The sequence below is a fragment of the Martes martes genome (assembly GCF_963455335.1).
Source record: "Martes martes genome assembly, chromosome: 6".
Classification (NCBI taxonomy): domain Eukaryota; kingdom Metazoa; phylum Chordata; class Mammalia; order Carnivora; family Mustelidae; genus Martes; species Martes martes.
In genome coordinates this window covers 29,317,830-29,336,873 of record NC_137893.1, presented here as the reverse complement: position 1 = coordinate 29,336,873, position 19,044 = coordinate 29,317,830, and the positions used below count along the sequence as shown (strand labels likewise).

At 33.6% G+C, this 19,044-nt stretch overlaps 1 protein-coding gene across 3 annotated transcripts in view; it reads left to right on the top strand.

Moving 5' to 3' along the window:
• GRIK2 (glutamate ionotropic receptor kainate type subunit 2) overlaps nucleotides 1-19,044 on the top strand; it is a gene marked incomplete at both ends in the record, with an annotated part of 637,516 nt that overhangs the window by 597,042 nt on the left and 21,430 nt on the right. For all 3 annotated transcript variants that reach the window (XM_080806625.1, XM_080806626.1, XM_080806627.1), the window contains one exon: nucleotides 12,020-12,245. In XM_080806625.1, coding sequence (XP_080662751.1) covers nucleotides 12,020-12,245 — 226 coding nt within the window. The remainder of the gene's footprint in view (nucleotides 1-12,019; nucleotides 12,246-19,044) is intronic.

Sequence of the window (19,044 nt, the reverse complement as noted above, 5' to 3'; positions counted from 1 at the left end):
ATATACTACATAGTTATTAAGTGCTATGGATAAAAATAAAGCAGGAGACATATCTGTGGTAAGCCAACAGTGGGAATTATAAATAAGATAAATGGTGGAAGTTCCCTTGGAAAGGTGATATTTGAGTAAAGATCCGAAGAAAGAGAAGGACTGAGGCAACCAAATATGCAAGGAAAGTGGGTTCCAGTTGAAGAAAATGGGAAGTTCAAGCCCTAGGTCAGAGTGTGGTTCTTGTAATTAAAATATACCTCAGGGGGGGAAAAAAAATGTATCTGAGATTAAGGATTCATTTAGTCATTCAAATAGGCTTGTCCAGTCAGTGAGTGGAAATGGTAATAAGGTTGTTCATCTCTTCTCCCTTAAGTCCCTGGGATCCAACTGAGGCCATTTATTTACTATTTAGAAATAAAACACTCTTTTTGGGGGGTATAGTTGAATATATAAAGGTTATAGCAATACAGATATTATACATATCTTTAAAGTATTTTGGTGAGGTTTGCATTATCTCCCAATAAAATTAAGAAACCCTAGGAAAGGGGCTGCCTAAAAGTGAGAATGCCAACTCTTTTAAGAGCTTCAAATGTTGGGCAGCCCGGGTGGCTCAGTCAGTTGGGCCTCAGCTCTTGGTTTCAGCTCAGGTCATGATCTCAGGGTCATGGGATCTAGCCCTGTGTTGGGCTGCATGCTCAACAAGAAATCTGCTTGAGGAGTCTTTCCCTCTGCCTCTCTACGTCCGGCTCACTTTCTCTCATTCTCTTTCAAATAAATAAATAAGTGTTTTAAAAAAAGAGTTTCAAATGTTCAGGGATTTTTTTGTGAGGGGTGTGTGTGTGTGTTTCCCACAACTATTCAAAGCTGAGTTTCAATTAGAGAAGAATAAGGACCCAGAAAAACTATGACTGATTTGAATCTCAAAGGAAAGAAAATTACTTCCTCTGACTTTCTGTCATGTCTTCCCTCATCAATTTAGGTTACACTGTATCTGTCATTTGTCATGGCATTTATCACACAATTTCATAATTCTTAGTTTACTTGTCACGTATTATGAGAGTTTAAGCTTTACTAGGACAGGGGCCATGCTTTGTTTTTGGCTATCTCTGCATACACAATGACTTGGCCTGATCCTTTACACCCAGCAGGTTCTCAATAAATACCAGAACAAAAGAACAACTGAGTAAATGAGTAAGCAGGTGAGTGCTTCCATACCTCTAAAAATTATAAATTATTCTAAAGGTAAAGGCATAAATAGAATAACATGGTGGGAAAATGCTGCAGTTATTGTATGAGTATTGTATACTCATAGTATAGAGTTACTATGTTTCTCCATTGATTGATTACGTGAAACTTGACATTAGAATAAAATTGTGATATCCTGATATCTCTAGAAAGCTTGATAGCTTGATGATGACTCCATATATTTTTTTCATTTATTCATCATAACATTTCTGTGAAATTGTTAGGGTAGCTTTTTATTAGACAATGCCAAGAAATTGTGATTTATTCAAGGTCCTTTATTGACCTGGTGAACTCAAGTTTCCTAATTTTATTCAAGTCGAGCCAAATGGTCATAAAATATATTGTTGATTACTATTATTTATAAGAAAAGAAAACATTTAACCAGAGCTCAAGATCTCTCATTTAAAGAATAAAATGCCATAACCAGAAGGCTCATTATATTAGGGATTCTGAATAGTGCAGAATGAGTTACCAAATACTGGTTCAGCTACCTAAAAATAATAACCGCTTTTAACTGCCCCAGATTGTTTTAAACTTGCTGCCCATCATATCATGCTCAGTCATAAAGCTGTCTCTTATTCCTCTATTAGCTCTCCGCAGCACTGAGAAAAGCATTCTGTTTCATTGTCCTTCTCTTCAAATATCCTGTTTTAAGGGATTGCAGATGCCTTGAGATAAAACTGCCAGAATTATTCCAAGAACTGACAGGTTCACTAACAGCCAAATGTTTTCAGATCACTGCACTAGCCTCAGATCCATCTTTGATATGAACCACATATGGCTTCAGTCCTGTTTTCCCGAATTAACTCTAATTTCCTAGTGACCAAGGTCAGATGAGTCCAGATAGGGCTCAGCTGTTCTTACCTAGCACATATGTTCCAGTATTGTTGGTAATTTATTTACTGTAATAAAAAATTAAAATGCAAATCTCAGCCAAATTCTCCTTTACCAAGGGAGACCTTGGTCAGGGCCATTTTCAAACCATGCATTAGGGATGATTACATGTGACTTTTTCCTAACAAAATAAGAAATATTATTATAACATTTATATCCACATATTTAGGTTAATATTAGAAACAGAATTCATCATGTGGAATTTATTGAGAGGGAATAATTTGAGTAAGTGTCCAATACCAACAAATTTACTTTGGTAATTATGAAAAATGGTCAGAAATTCCTGTCTCTTATTTTGGTAATTTCACCATATTCATCATGCACTAAAGTCCAGCGAGTTCTGCCAGACATTATGGTTTAGAAAGCAAAAATTTTTTCCTGAATTTTTTTTTAAATCAAAATAAGTGGATTCTTAACAGGAAGTCTTTTTTAGGTTACTTCAAGATGTTTTGGATGTTGTACCACTCAATTAACATTTTTAAAGAACCTGAGTTGTAGTTAATACTTCTAATATTATATGTAATAGACCTTATCAAAAATAATACTGGATTGTCTGTGTTCTTGATACTTCGTGGCTATGATACTACAAACAAGATTAATGTTTAAGATTTGTCATTTCATTTGTAAAGGTAAACTTTCTTCTAGAATGTACTTAAAAAGTTAATTTTAAATTCTTGCTTCTGGAGGTCACATAAATATCGATATGTTATTTTCTTATCATTTTTACACTGACAGGGTTAATGATCACAATATGGTTTCTAAATTTTAATTTGCATTTGACAGGAGGCAAAACAAATGAAGATGAAGAACTCATTAATGAAAAATTTTCATTTATGTACTAAAGAATTTAAGCTAAGGATATATTTTTTTAAAAAGAAGATGGCTTTGTATTTGTAAAATATGTTTTTTCCAATAAGAAAAGATCTATACAAGGGGCGCCTGGGTGGCTCAGTGGGTTAAAGCCTCTGACTTCGGCTCAGGTCATGATCCCAGGGTCCTGGGATCGAGCCCCGCATTGGGCTCTCTGCTCCTTGGGGAGCCTGCTTCCTCCTCTCTCTGCCTGCCTCTCTGCCTACTTGTGATCTTTGTCTGTCAAATAAATAAATAAAATCTTAAAAAAAAAAAAAAAAGAAAAGATCTATACAAATGGTACAAGAGTAATCCTTACTTTATTAGCTTTCATAACATTTTATTTCATGTTATTTCATAACATTTTCTGACACACAGAAACAAAATTTCAAAGCATTATCCTTACATTAATATCTTAACAGTTCTAAAAATCTCTCTAAAATGCTCAAGAAAAGCATTGCATAAAACCATTAGTTATTTGAGATCTGCAAAGACCCAAATAATTTCAGGTTGCAAATTTAGAGTTCTGCCAGAAGCCCAAAGTAATATATCCTTAAATTTTAAATCATTAGCTGTATGTTTAAAATATTTCAAGTATTTAAACTGAATACTCTTTTTAAAGCACAAATCATTTGGCATCTAGGAATTTTTAAAAAGTGTTGTATTTCTTATTTTTTGTAAGTTTATTCTTAACAAGACTTCTTTTATGCTTTGTTGAAAACTATTATGAAAAGACAGTGCCTTATGAACTAGTTTTATTTGTTTTGTGCTGATGTAGCAAAAACCAAGTCAGCTTACAAACCTCAGCATTTTGATAAAATAAACACTGCTAAACGTTGACACCCTAAATCCATCCGATTTAACATAGAAGAAAAAGTGTCTTTAATGTGAGGCACAAAAACAACAACAAAAAAGAAATTGATTCTAGTGTTCAGAATGACAGGGTACGTTGCTTGAGAAAATAAGATTTTATTTAGAAAATTTTAAGTAAGTTTTTCCTCTGTAGTGCTTTGACTTTCATTGCATTTCTAGAAATGTGTTTGAGTCATGATTTCATTTATTTGCTCAAATTTATTTATCCAAATTATTATGTACATCAGAACTATAAGGATAATACTTAATGTTTCTCATTTTTGTTAATCATCTTATTATGTAATTAAAATTCTTCTATAAAATCATGATCTTATAAATGCTACCATCACTTTTCTCTTTACAAATCTACCTTCACTGGCAATTTTTTTTCCTTATGAAGTAGCCTCAGTTCTCTCATCTGTGTAGTAAAGGAGTAAAATAATATTTCTTTTTTCACTCATTGAATATTTATCTTATTTGGCTAACTTCCACCTGAACAGCTTCTCCATTATGCTCCAATTTGTCAGTATCTCAATGCTTTTCTTGCAGAGAATCACGTTATTTCATGCTTAGCTCATTACCTGACTTTCACTTTTCATATTTCTCTTAAATAATGCATTCTTTTGGAAAGTCTTTCCTCACCAGGTTGGCAGCAGTGATGCACAGAGCCAAGCTATGAACCAATTCCTGAGTCTTTCCTGGTGTTCTATGTAGGCGCTTACTTCTCTGTAGCCCCGAAGCTAGAAAACTTTCGCAGACTGTACATTTTAGTTCAGCAGCTTAGTTCCCATCCATGATTTTATCTTGTCCCTTGATGATGGTCGGTAGCTACTTCATTGAATGAAACCAATCTTAAACACAGCAGGGTAAGCAAAACATCATATATAGGATTCTTTCAGCACGTCCCATCTTTCACCTCCAATCTTTAGTTCACGTTGCAACTTGATATGTCCTTCCTTCTAAGCAAGTTTTACATGCAATTTTCACACTCAGTATACAAATATTGTGAATTTCAGTTTGAATTACTTGCTTACTGACTTTAAATGAATTTTTATTCCTAATCTTTCATTTGTACAGCTTCCAACTATTGATTTTAACCTCAAAGTCTATTTTACTTTGAAAATGTTCAACATTTTTCTAATTTATTGAAAATAAATATAGCTGAGACCACTTGTTTTCTCCTTACACAATACATGTTAGAGTATCAATAAAATTCCACATGTGTTTAATATTAATTAAGCTAATTGCAGTGTTTTAAATCTTCTGTTATTCTACTTGAGATTCATCTTATTAGAGACTTTGCATTATTGTCTTTCTTTCTCTGGTTTTTTAAACCTCTCTTTTCTCCTGGAACCTCCCCACTGACATTTAAACATGTTCAATCTCTTTGAAAGTCTTACTTAAACCAAAATATTCTTCTATCTACTGCCATGGATCTCCTATTCTTCAGAGTCCTACTTACTGATATATAAAAATATTTATAAAAATAAAAAATATATAAATAATCAGTAAATGTAAATATATAGTTTATCTTTGGATACACACACACATATATATGTATTTACTGATTATTGTGGAGATCAAATATATATATATGTATATGTGTATATATATGTATATGTATATGTATGTGTATATGTATACATATGTATGTGTATATGTATATATATGTGTGTGTGTGTGTGTGTGTGTGTGTGTATAGTTTCTTTTTTGACACTTACTGGCTCCATTTAACTTTCATTAACTTTCTCCAAATCCTTCCTTAATCCACTTCTATGTGACTTCTAAATACTTGACTCCACTAAATTAACTCTTGCTAAATAACTAAGGAACTTTCTCTTGCCAAGTCCAAGGAATACATTTTTCCCCCCACAAATCACTACAAGTGATCATTCGTTCACTAAACATCTTCTTGCCTTGATTTCTGCAGCCCCACAATTTCCATATTTTCTTCCTTTATCTTTGTTCACTTTTTTGTGTGTCTCATTTGCAGGCTCACTTTTCTCTGCCAGCCATTGAAATTCAAAATTGCACTAAGTTTGATCCTAGGGTTCTTCTGCGATCTTCTTTCCTCATCTATCCACTACTTTGTCCAAGAGGACTCTAGAATCTGTATTTTCAGCCTTTACCTTTCCCCTGTACTCCAAACTTAGATATCTAACTTCACATGGCAGACCTATTTAGATGTTTCTCAAGTACCTCCAACCTACTAGGTATAATCTTTTCCCCCGCCCTTGTTTTGATGTTCTTTTCTTTCTTAGTTTAAACTAGAAACCAGTTAGTTACTCAATCTAAACCTCTTTTTACTACCTGTAGTTTAATAATGACCAAGCCTTAGCCATAACACACACACACACACACACACATACACACACACACGCACATGCCCACACCTTGAAGTCTTAGTTTTCTCTTTATCTCCAACACCACTTCTTTTAGTGCAAGTACTGTTTCCCACCTAGATTGCTGCTGTGTATTCCTAAGAGCTGTGGTGGGGGCATCATAGCCATCTGTATTTTTTAACTGGTCTTACCCAAAGGAAAAAGAAACTTTTAGTGTCTTCACGACAGGAATTGTTTTATAACTTAGAGTAAAGTGCCCACATAAAATTAAGCTCTTTTCTTCCCAGAGAGACTACTTGGTAGAAGCCCTTCTCTTCTTTGATGATTATTTTTCAAGGATGGCTCCTGGGTTCTTGAGAAAGATGGTCCTGAGCTGTAAAGCTGATGAGAGGCTTTTAAAAAGATTTGCATCTGAAAGATGCAAACAAAGAATTTACAATTACATGTTTTCTAAAGTGAATAATCTAAGAAAAAGAGTAAAGGGACCTCAATGGTTGGACCATCTGGTTTCTGGAAAGGCCAGGATAGAAATGAGGTTAGGGGCCTGGACACAGGAAAAAGCTCATCTAAAGCTGAGAAAGCTGAGGGAAACAGTAAGGTCACCTTGGTCACCCCTTTCTCTGTCATCTTTCTATTAAATATCTCTGTCATCTTCAGGTACCATGTTCTTTGACTCTATATGCCCCAGCCAAAGCATACTTCCTTCAAGTACGCCAGCCCATCAATTTCATGTCCAAGATGACTTCTCTTAACTGCTTTTCCCTCTGTCTAGAAAGTTCTTCACTTCTCATTATGAAATTACATGGACTCAGCCTTTCTCAGTTCATGATCCTTCTTCAGGGCATTCTTTCCTTCTTTCTGTCTTTTTAACTTTTTCTTACTTCTCTGGAGATTTCTTTAAACTTTGTTCAGATTTTACTTTCTAATATTTCACTTGAGGCTTTCATTTTCGATATGAGATTTTTAATATGTATTTGTTCCCTGAATGTGTTTTCTTTCAACTGAATCCATTTATTTATTTATTTATTTATTTATTTATTTAATTTTCATCTATGCAATATCTTTTACCTCTCTGAAGGCATGTATGCCTTTTTTTTCCCCTTTATATTTCATATTAGAGGCTCCCTTCAAATATCTGGTTATCTTTGGTGTTTGATGATAAAGGCTCACTGGAAACTCTGGTAGCTTGCTCAAGGCTGAAAAACTATGAGCTTTGCTAGAGGGTGATGTGTTGGATCATTTTGTTGGCAATCCAGGATATGTGTCTTTACATAGAATCAATGCAGTGTAATGATTAAGAACATGAATTTGGTAGCTAGTCTGTCAATGTTTGATTCCTGGCGTTGCCCCTAAGTGGCCACATGAGTTTGGGCAAATTAACCTCTCTGTTTTCTGGTTTCCTCATTTGAAGGATGACTGAAAAGATACTTATCACCTAATAGAAAGCTTGTAAAATTAAAATGACTTAATATTTATATAATTTAGAATGATGCCTCACACATGCTGAACTTTATCTGTGTTAACTGGTCATTATTATCTCTCTGGTGCAGTCCAGTTTCGCTTGAAAAGAAATCTTCCATTGTCTCTAAGGAGCAGGACAGAAACAGGGCTGACTGACCTCAACATTGGGTGTAGACTCCAACTTATTCCTTCTGGTTTTAACGTGGCCTGCCCTGGCTAACCTGTGTTCAATGTGCTCTTGTTTTGTCTCCAGAGAATAAAATCTCTAGTCCTCTGCTTGGATGGAATGGAGCAGTCACTGTGCTGCTCAGAGAAAGAAAGGAAATCAAGCATCTAACTTTTTAAAAAGACATTCTTTCAATCAATTTTACTTTTGTTAGATCTTTGATCATTCTGGCTTTGAGAGAGATACAGAAATGCCAATCTCTGTAAGTTTTGCGGGCAGGAGAGGGTTCTAAATTTACTTAACGGAGTTACAATTCATCTGTCTTCTTTCCAGCTTCCAAAATTTTGTTTCCAGTTGTACATTTTTCCATTCTATTTCATCGTGTGGTTTCTTACCATGGGAGAAACATGTACTCAGAGATGGTATTCAACTTGCCATCTCTGTCACAGTTTTTGGTCTTTTTTTTTTTTTTTTAAGAAAACTAACATAAAGCATTTAGTGGTATGCTTTCTCTTTAAAAAATAATAGGAATTATAAAACTATCTCACTATTACATAGTGTGCTTGCACATAGTGTCTTATTATATTTTGTGCTTACACATAGTATCTTACTATATTTTGTGATTTTCACAAAAAAACACTAAGAAGTTGGCAAAGATATTTGACTATTATGCAAACTGGAATTCAAAGATATTAAGTGGCTTGCATAAGGACATAGATTTCATTAATAAGAGATATACAGCTAGTGATCATTACTTCTGACTCAGCCTACATTATTCAGATAGATCTATAAATTACTTAAGTAATAGGTGACCAACTATTTTTGAATGGTCAGGTTTATAGAGAAAAAAAAGCATCCTAAACTTCATATTCAGGCTATGAGTTTGTTCTGATACTTTGTTCAAATACTTTGTAAATTTCTTATCTTCTTTAAATTTGAGGGTTTCAGTCAAATTCATGTTGTACAGACCTTTTGTTTTTAAGCCTGACATATTAGATTTTCTTCACTACTATACGCAATAGAAGTAATAAGATTGTCAAAAGATGCTAAAGATTAGTCCACCTTTTCAACTTTCTGTTGAAATAGGAAAGAATTGAATATTATCTCCCCGCCCCACACATACAGAGTCCACAGAGGCAGTGATGATTTTTAATAATATCTCTTAATAACCATAAATGGGAGGTACAAACAAGTGACTGTGCTAAATTGGAAATTGAGGTCAAGAATGGCAACAAATCAAGCAAACAAGCCACATAGAATATGTGTGACCAGCAGATAGTCAGTATTTCTAAATCGAAATATTTCTTATTTGGGTTTTTAAATTTTTATTAAGAGAAACAAAACAATTTGGGTGACTTTTCTATCTACACCTATTTAACAGTTTTAAGAATAATAGAAATATTTATAGCTTCTGCAGGTAGGAAAGATGAGTGAAACTGTACAAAAATCATAGACCACAGGGGCACCTGGATGGCTCAGCGGGTTAAAACCTCTGCCTTTGGCTTGGTTCATGATCCCGGGGTCCTGGGATCGAGCCCCACATCGGGCTCTCTGCTCAGCGGGGAGCCTGCTTCCTCCTATTTCTCCCTGCCTGCTTCTCTGACTACTTGTAATCTCTATCAAATAAATAAATAAGATCTTAAAAAAAATCATAAACAACAGATTTCTGAAAGTCTGAAGTAACTCAGTAGGAGATACTTGTGTAGCAATGGATTATTCAAAATGATTAGTTTCAAAATCAGTATCAATAGTAATTCTAGGAAGTACTCATAGAAATAAAATATAAATGCAGCAAAGCATTCAAAGTATTTTATATGCAAATGCATTTTGTAAAATCCTTATTTCAATTAAAGGTCATAGATAAGATATTTCTAATGTAAAATAATTCTACACTCGCATTAATTTAAAATTAGACTATATATATCTGTAAAAGATAGCTTGGGATTAGCTTTTAATTTCTTGGTTTTCAGTTGTTAAAAAGTTTGATCTGTTTATATAACAACATTAATAATGGATATGTTATTAAAATATAATTCTATTCTTTAAAATTTCCTGTGATATATAGTCTTTAAATCAGAAAATGCTACTTCTAATATAAATTTTTTATAATACATAATATTATGAAATTCTAATATATAATATAACAAAATATTATAAAAAAGAAAGACATAATTATGTATTATTTTACGAGTATATAGACATTTTTAAATGATGAGTGCCATTGTAAATATTCTGTTCCCTCCCTCTTTGAGACAAAAATACTAATGTTCAAGTTTTGTTTAAATTAACTTTTATCAAAGAATGGACTGTGTTATCAGAAATTGGAAATCATGTAACTAAAGCAATAAAACATCAATTGTTAATGTTCTTATAACTGAAACAAAAGAGAGAATTTCAGCAATTTATGGTCAATACAAGTAAAAATAACTTCTTGTACACTTTTTGTACGCTTCCTTTTCTCTCTGCTTGGTTTTGGCCTCGAAGAGTATGCCCATGTTATGATACCACACTATCACTCTCTGTTAAAGAGTTACATTTTATATTGTCAACTGATGAGTATGCAGTTTTGATGACATACATTTTTAAAACTATTATTTATGGGATTATGTATCTATCTATTATCACTAAATCAAAAACTATGTCCAATTTAATTTTTTATGTAAAATCTCAATCGGCAGGAGAGCTTTAATTTTGATTTTATTTTGTATTTAGGCCTCTCTTAATGCAAAGCCTTAGGAGATAAGTTCTGTGCCTTTGAAAGGAAGTGAATTTATTCTGGCTATCCTCATTATGTTACTGATTTGGAAGGTCAAATGCATCTGTGCAAAATCTCACTATCAGTTTTAACTATTCCAATAAGGATTTCATCATAACCTTAAGTATTCCTTTCATTTTTCTTATTTCCAACATACGATTATTTTACTTTAAAATAATTGACATGCCACCATAGTTTCTCATATTTGTAATCTTATCAATCTTATTCTAGATGTTCTAGCTGCTATCTTTTAAACTTCAAGCTGTTTGCCTTTAGCATGCTTTAGTGTTTCACTGGAGAACAAAGGTTTGCATTTCTATCCTCTCTTAGCCCTAATGCTATACTTATTTTTAGAAGGCACTCATTTTACATTTAGGTTTTTCCTCCCAGTACATGTAAGGTTTTTCTTCTGTCGTCATTGGAACATTGTCTGAATTTTTCAAAGTATTATTGTGCACCTGCTTTCTTGTGGAAGAAGTGGTAATATCCCATTTATGACCTAGCACATGTAAGACTAAATACATGCTTAAGGTGTAGAAAGATTGCATATCTATTTATTTGAAAACAGTTTTAACTTTTTATGCCAGTGCAATGAATATAGTGAATACCGTCCTTGTGTTTATAGTTTCAGTTTTTTTTTTTTTATTTGTTTGTTTTGGTATTTGTGTAAGAATTTAACTGGGGTTAAGGTTTACAGATGAGCTTTTCATAAGCAGATGTTAACCTTTTCCATGGTTATGTTTTACCAGTGCCTTCTGAACAAAACCAATTTCTTTCCTTCACTAATGAAATCCTAGTGGAGCCTTATCGAGGATTTTCAGGTGGACATATGATCTATTCAATTTTATTGGTCCAGGAATCTTTAGTTAGTCAGTAGATCTGAATGATAGATTTCTTGTTGTCCTGAGTCAGGCTAAAAGAGGTTCTGTGGTGTCCAGATTGTGTCCCAGTGGAAATTTTTATTTGTAACAAATTGCTTTTATTTGTTCAGCCTATATCTTTGTGTATATTTGAAGGATAATGTGACATTGGTCTTATAATCACCATGCAGGGAAAAACAAAAACAAACAAAAACTCAAGGTTTTGCAGTATCAGTTGGTGTCCAGTGTCTATGTCTTCCAAATTTGATGTTATAGTTATGGTGAAAGATAAAATTATACACCTGAGATACGCATGTGAAATACAAGCACAAAATTCCTCCTATTAATATTGATATTCTCTTTTTTATTGTCTTCTATGATTTACCAGCTATGCATTTTTAACATAAGTTATTTTTGATATGTTTGTTAAATAATTCAATGTTAAACCTGGATGTATGAGATCAGGAATTGTGTAGATATTACTATTATTAGTAAGACAATTAGGGTAGTATGAGTAAATGAAATACAGTGAATTCCATCTAAATATTGTAGGATCACATGGAAACTAAGAAATATCTTTCTTACCCATTTTATTTTTCCCTAGAAATCAAAAATATCTACGTACGACAAAATGTGGGCCTTTATGAGTAGCAGGAGGCAGTCAGTACTCGTCAAAAGTAATGAAGAAGGAATCCAGAGAGTCCTCACCTCTGATTATGCTTTCCTAATGGAGTCCACAACCATTGAGTTTGTTACCCAGCGGAACTGTAACCTGACACAGATTGGCGGCCTCATAGACTCCAAAGGTTACGGTGTTGGCACCCCCATGGGTAGGTTTTATGTCAGTCACTGGTTCTTTGTTCATTAATCTTAGTCGCTGTGAGAAGGGGAAGCAGTGGCTCCATATGCCATTGGGAATTCTGCTTTTAACAAATCTATCTTGTTATGTTCTGTTACGGTACAAAACCAGGAAGCATTTTGGACATCTGCTTCTAAACAGGTAAGTAACAAAAGAAAAATTTATTTCTACCAAAATGGTCAGCAGACATGTCTGTGTATCGGTGTAGAAAAAACCCATATCAATGTAAAAGACCCTCTCAATTCTACATTTTAAAAATATTTCATGAATAAAAGCTTTTGCATTTTATTTTTCAGATTTGTGGCTTATGAGTATAGTATTTGAAAGTTAATTTAGTGTAGAATTGAGTAAAATATTAGAAAATTAATGAAAAGAATGGGTCACAAATGGTTCATTGATTTCTGTGGATATTTGTTTTACTGTTTTATATTAGAGAAGGTATTTGTTTTATTTAAGAGAAATAGCAGGCTGTTTATCAGTAACATATCTAGAATATTTGACACCAGGATTAATTATTTTTAACAACCTTTTTCTTTCATAAGGCAAAGTTATTTTCAATAATAATCATGAAATGAAATAAAGTATAAAAAAAAAGAAGTAAAAAGAGAAAGGATAACAATTGCCAGAAGAGACAATGAAAATTTTGATTTACTGAAGTTCATATATGTGTGTAATATATATGAATATGTCCATGTATATACATATTTATGACAAATGTATTCATATATAACATTACAGTACACATGTATATGTGGTGGGCATAATAATGGCTCCCCCAAAATGTCTACAACCTAATCCCCAAAACATGTGAATATGTTACCTTATATGACAAAAGGTACTTTGCAAATGTGATTAAGGTAAAGATCTCGAGTTGGGGAGACTACCCTGGTTTAACTAGGTGGGCCCTTATAAGAAAGAGGAACAAGTTAAGGAAGTCACAGTTAAGGAAGCATGATGATGGAAGAAGTGAAAGGAAGAATATCTTAATCCATTTGGGCACCTATAACAAAATACCAGAGATGGGGCGGCACATAAACAGCAGAAATTTATTTTTCACAGTTCTGTAAACTGGAAGTCCATGATCTGAGTGCCAGCTGACTCCTTGTAGTAAGACTTGCTTCTTGTTTAATAGACAACCATCTTCTCACTGTGTCCTCACATGGCAGAATGGTTAGGGATCTCTCCGGAGTCCCTTTTATAAAAGCGCTAATCTCATTCATGAGGGCACTATCTAATGACTAATTGGGCCCCACCCCCAAATACCATCATACTGAAGATTAGGTTTCAGTATAGGAATTTGGATGGTCACAAACACTCAGACCATGGTATTGGGGAGTTAAGAGGAAAAAGAGACTGAGAGAGATTTGAAAATGTTACCTGCTGAACTGAACATGGAGGAAAGGGCCACAAGCCAAGGAACACAGATGACCTCTTGGAGTTTAGAATGCAAGGAAACAATTATTTCCTAGAGGTCGAAGAAGGAATGCAGCCTTGCAGACATATCACTTTTAGAACTTCCGACCTTCAAAACTATCAGATAATTTATTTGTATTTTTTGAAGCCACTAAATTTGTGGTGATTTTTTTTTTTAAGATTTTATTTCTTTATTAGAGAGAGAGAGGGGGCAGAGACAGAGGGAACAGCAGGTTCCCTGCTGAGCAGGGAGCCAGTGTGCGGCTCAGTCCCAGGACCCCAGGATCATGACCTGAGCCCAAGGCAGATGCTTAACCAACTGAGCCATCCAGGTGTTCTGAGATGATTTATTATAACAGAAACAGGAAACTATATAAAAGGAAAAAAAAAATATTAACATGTTTTAATTCCATCAATGTGTTTTTTGAAATGAAGGGGAAAACAGCTATTCACTGGCCCATCACAGTAAGAACTAATAACATTATAATTTTTCTGAGTCTTGACTTCTGCAAATTTTTTATTGACTGGTCACAACTGATCTTCATGTATTCATATTTAATAAATAGCATAGCCATATTTACTTGTTAATTTAGCTTTACTCATAAATTTAATTAGTTTTAACTGTGAAAAATTTCTTTCAAATGAACATATATACAATAGTTAGGAAGTTAGGCATAGATTTATGGAAATCTAATTCCATGAACAATTCCAGAAATTACAATACTATAAATGTCTTTGTTTCTTTGAGATCATTTCTAGCAGCTTTCAAATGTCTGGGAAATCCAAAACTTTTCCACCATAATGACTTCACCAAAATTTTTCTACACTAAATTTTACTATATCTGGTAAAGTTTTCTCAAATTTATCATGTAGTTCAAAGTAGCTTGGACTGGTTTTGAGAGAGCTTTGAGACACTAGCTCCTAGCTCCTATTATACTGCATATTGCTATATATTTTTTTTGAAGGTTTTATTTATTCATTTGAGAGAGAGACAGAGAGAGCACAAGCAGAGAGAGAGGGAGAAATAGATTCTCCACTGAGCTGGGAGCCCAACATGGGGCTCCATCCCAGGACCTGGAGATCATGACCTGAGCAAAGGCAGATGCTTAACCATATGAACCACCCAGGTGCCCCAACATATTTCTATATTTATATTGTAGACCCAAATAATGATTCCACAGTCACTGTAGGAGTGAAAACAAGCAACAAAAAAATCCACAAAACCTTGGATTCTTATTCCCCAGTTATGCAAGTGTAGCTGAGATCACCTGTTGGGGCAGGGGTGGTTAAACTATATAAAGGACATTCTCCAAATTAGTTTCCAAGTGGAATACAATGTTTATGAAAGATTATGGAATTAAACGTATGTTAATTCAAAGCTTAATAAAACTTGAGTTATTAAAACTCAACAGTAATAATTTAGAACTTAGATGTACAGAAGATATTTTTGAGGTGGAATATTTTTATTTTTGACATGTTTGCCTTGCTAGTGTGTGTAATAGTGGATGTTATTGTTGTTTTTAAATTCTGAACACAAAATGAATACCTTTATTGCCTGAACCAGGGAAAAACCTCCCAAAGCCTTGTTGTTGTTATTCCAATGTATGTATTAATTCAGATGTTTTATAATTAACTCTAATATATGATAAATATTTATTAATGGTTGAGTATTCTTAATTATTACTTGAGGAGGAAAGTTTTTTGTTAATGGAGTGCTCCAACTGTGGCATTTGCCATGGTTAGGTCTGGTATGATTCTTTCCGTCAGTATGAATTGCATAATGAACACAAAAACTTCGTGAGTTCATGTACCATTTATTTGGAATTTGTGATGAGTGACTCTTTGCCATTTTTTCAAGTATACTCATTTATGAATTGGAGTATAAGCAAATTTGTATTTTAAACTATAGACTGATAATGTGCTATTAGAAAGTATCATCATTTGCAACAATCTTGCAATTCCCTAGAGGGTATTATGCTAAGTGAAGTAAGTCAGACAGAGAAAAACAAATACTGTGTGATTTCACTTATATGTGGAATCTAAAAAACAAAATGAAGAAAGAAAACAAAACAGAAACAGACTTAGATACACAAAACAAACATACAAAAAGAAGTTTTCAGTCCCACACTACCCCTGACACTCTTTACTAAAAGATAGAGGCTTATTAATAAAATATAAAATAATTCAAAATATCGATAGATATATAAGCTACATTTTTAATGTACCTTTTTAAATTGAGGAAAATACCAGGCATCGCACCTAGAATTTCTGTTTCCTCTAATTTTAAGTTTATCTTATAGATAAGATGAAAAAAAAAGAAACAAATTAAGCTATAAACCTTAGGATGTAGATTTTTTTTCCGTTATCTGTTCAACTTAGCTGATCAGATCAACTTTTGTCCTTCTGAAGAAACCTGAGTTATTATGGAAAATATCCATTGATATTGGCAAGGGCAGTGCACGAGATATGTTGTATTATATATCTAAGTGGAATCATCTTTTGTAGTGTATAGATTAATGGGGTATAGTAGTATATTAGTGTTTTCATCAAAGTAATTTTTTTAAATTAGGCAATAGCACATGATAAATTTCTAACTTTTGTAAGGACATTCTTGGAATTTGAATGTAAAATTATCAGTACATAGGAATAAAAATTTTAAAAATATGAAAAATTACTATGATACAGAAAAATGATAGACCAAGACTATTTTAGCACAGTCTTCTTTATTTTCACTGCCAAATATTAACTTAAATTTATTAAACTCTCATTATCACTAAAGGTTATTTAATGCATGTAGCATATATTTTATTTTTAGCCTAACTCTGAATGAGATAAATTTGAAAACAATAATGTAAAGGAATAATATTCAAATCAATAACCTGGAAGTATTGCAATATATATCTTGTTTTTCTTATTCAGAGAACTTGTCTTCACTTTGACATGATAACATTAAGTTCTTTAGCAAATTATATTTTATTCATTCATAACATGGCATAAAATCAAAATTATTTTGAGACTCAGTTCGTTATGAGTGAGTCTTAACTCTCTTATACAACTTCATCAAAGAAGTATAATCTAGAAAGAGGCATCTCATACTTCACTTCCTTAAGTACTTGACTTCTGAGGAAAAGATTCCAGGCAGTAATTTATGATTTGCTCTATCATTACCTCTACTAGAAATACGGCTTTGTGAATTATTTATATTTATTTAGTCATTAGTAAACACAAGAACATGTAACTCTAGTAATTGAATGAGAATCTGACTTGCCATAAACTTTCAACCAATATCATAATCTGTATTTTTCAATGAGTTAATTAACATTTGCCTTTTGTGTCGTTGTTGTTAAGCATATTGAAGATTATTTGTAATACAACATATTTAGTTAGTTTCAAAATTTTGTTTAGGGGCGCCTGGGTGGCTCAGTGGGTTAAAGCCTCTGCCTTCGGCTCCGGTCATGATCCCGGGGTCCTGGGATCGAGCCCCACATTGGGCTCTCTGCTCGGCAGGGAGCCTGCTTCCTTCTCTCTCTCTGTCTGCCTCTACTTGTGATCTCTGTCAAGTAAATAAATAAAAATGTTAAAAAAAAATTTTGTTTAATCACAAACAAAAAAAAATGCATTCAGGTGTGAAAAAAGTATCATTTGAGGCTCTGTTCTTTTGCAGTAAGAGTTAATGAGATAAATATATTCACAGCAGAGAACTATGGGCTCATGTTCTGTGAATTCAGATCAGTACCAGAAATTCCCCAGGATTTTGAGTTTGTATTCTGCAGGAGCCATAGTCCATAGTGAAAATTTCATCTTTACTAATACTGTAAATGTGATTAAAGAGAAGAAATCCTTTTGCTTTCATTGTTGTTCAGATTGTCAGATATTGTCATGGAGGCACATGAGGTTAAGTAGAGAAGGTTAAAATGGAAAATACTTCGTCTTTTCTGGAGTGGGAAATCAGAAATATTTCAAAAATTGTGTAAATTTTCCTTAACCCCCCAAAAGCCCATGCAGTTTCTTGTTAGCCTGCTAGGCCTCCTCCAGCGTGACTCATCTAGGGGTCTGCCATCACCATTCATCATTCTGAGTATGATGAGAACTGCCCAAAGTGTGTTGTGAAATCGCTGAATGACTCCAATATAAACTATTTAATTAAGGAAGCCCTGTTTACACAAAAATAACTGTAGTGGAGCAATCAACAATGATGTGAAGGTAAATGCTAAATAAGCATAAACTGGCTTAATTAAGCTTGGGGTGACATTATATCCCTTCCCGTTTTCCTGACTGCAGCAGTGTTATTTCAACGTGATATGTACTGTATGGTACTCTTAACGGAACTTCCTAGTTCATTTAAAAGAATTTGAAAAAAGGAAAAAAAAAAACAAAACTCTAGATGAGGTAAAGCATAAAAGCAAATCACTGCAGTTTTCATTAGGGAATATTTAAAATGTGTGAGCAGTTGTAGTCTCTTGCCTTTTAATTCACCATAGGTAATAATCTATTTATCTGAAAAGGGAGCATTTCTGCTTAATGGCATTTTCTATTGCATTACCTCCTTTCTTACTGCCCAGACTAAAAGCCTTCTTGGCTTCTCTCTTTCAAATGGTGAGTGCACATTGCACTTTGAGGACTAGGCAGACTCAGCAGTCCATGAGCTGGTAGGAAAGCAACAGTCTAGAAAAAATCCATTATGGCCAGTTGGGGTTATTTTGCTTTGCTATGTTCAATTTGGTAGAAATATTGTAAAAGTGACTGAAGGGTGTCATTAAAACTATTTCTATTCTTAACAACAAGCTAGTGGCGTGCTTCATTCGCTAGTTCCTCATCACTTTAATAACATATGAAATATGTGTCAGCTGACAGGGGGATAGACGGATTGTGCTCATTTTCTATGCATACTGTTGATGCTAAAAATTTTCTATAATATCATTTGTTCCCATTTTACTTGTGGGGTTAAATCAATAGTAATTTTCATGCTGTCAGTGAATAATTATTTCTGTAAATGAAATGCAAATTAACTTAGTCATATCATAATTATACAACCTACTGACATATGTAATACATGAAGAATATAAAGCAGAAATACAAAAACGAAGTAGAGATTAATGTAAAGGGGATATATTTATAGTGATTTTTGATACTAAGGTTAGACTTAAAGATAATTTTTTAAAAGATTTATTTATTTATTTTTGAGAGAGAAAGAGAGTAGAGAGGGGCAGAAGGAGAGAATCTTTCGGCAAACTCCCTGCTGAGCAGGGAGCCCAGTGCAGGACTTCATCCCACAACCTATGAGATCATGGCCTAGGCCAAAACCTAGAATCAGATGCTTAACGATTGAGCCACCCAGGCACCCCTAAAGATAATTT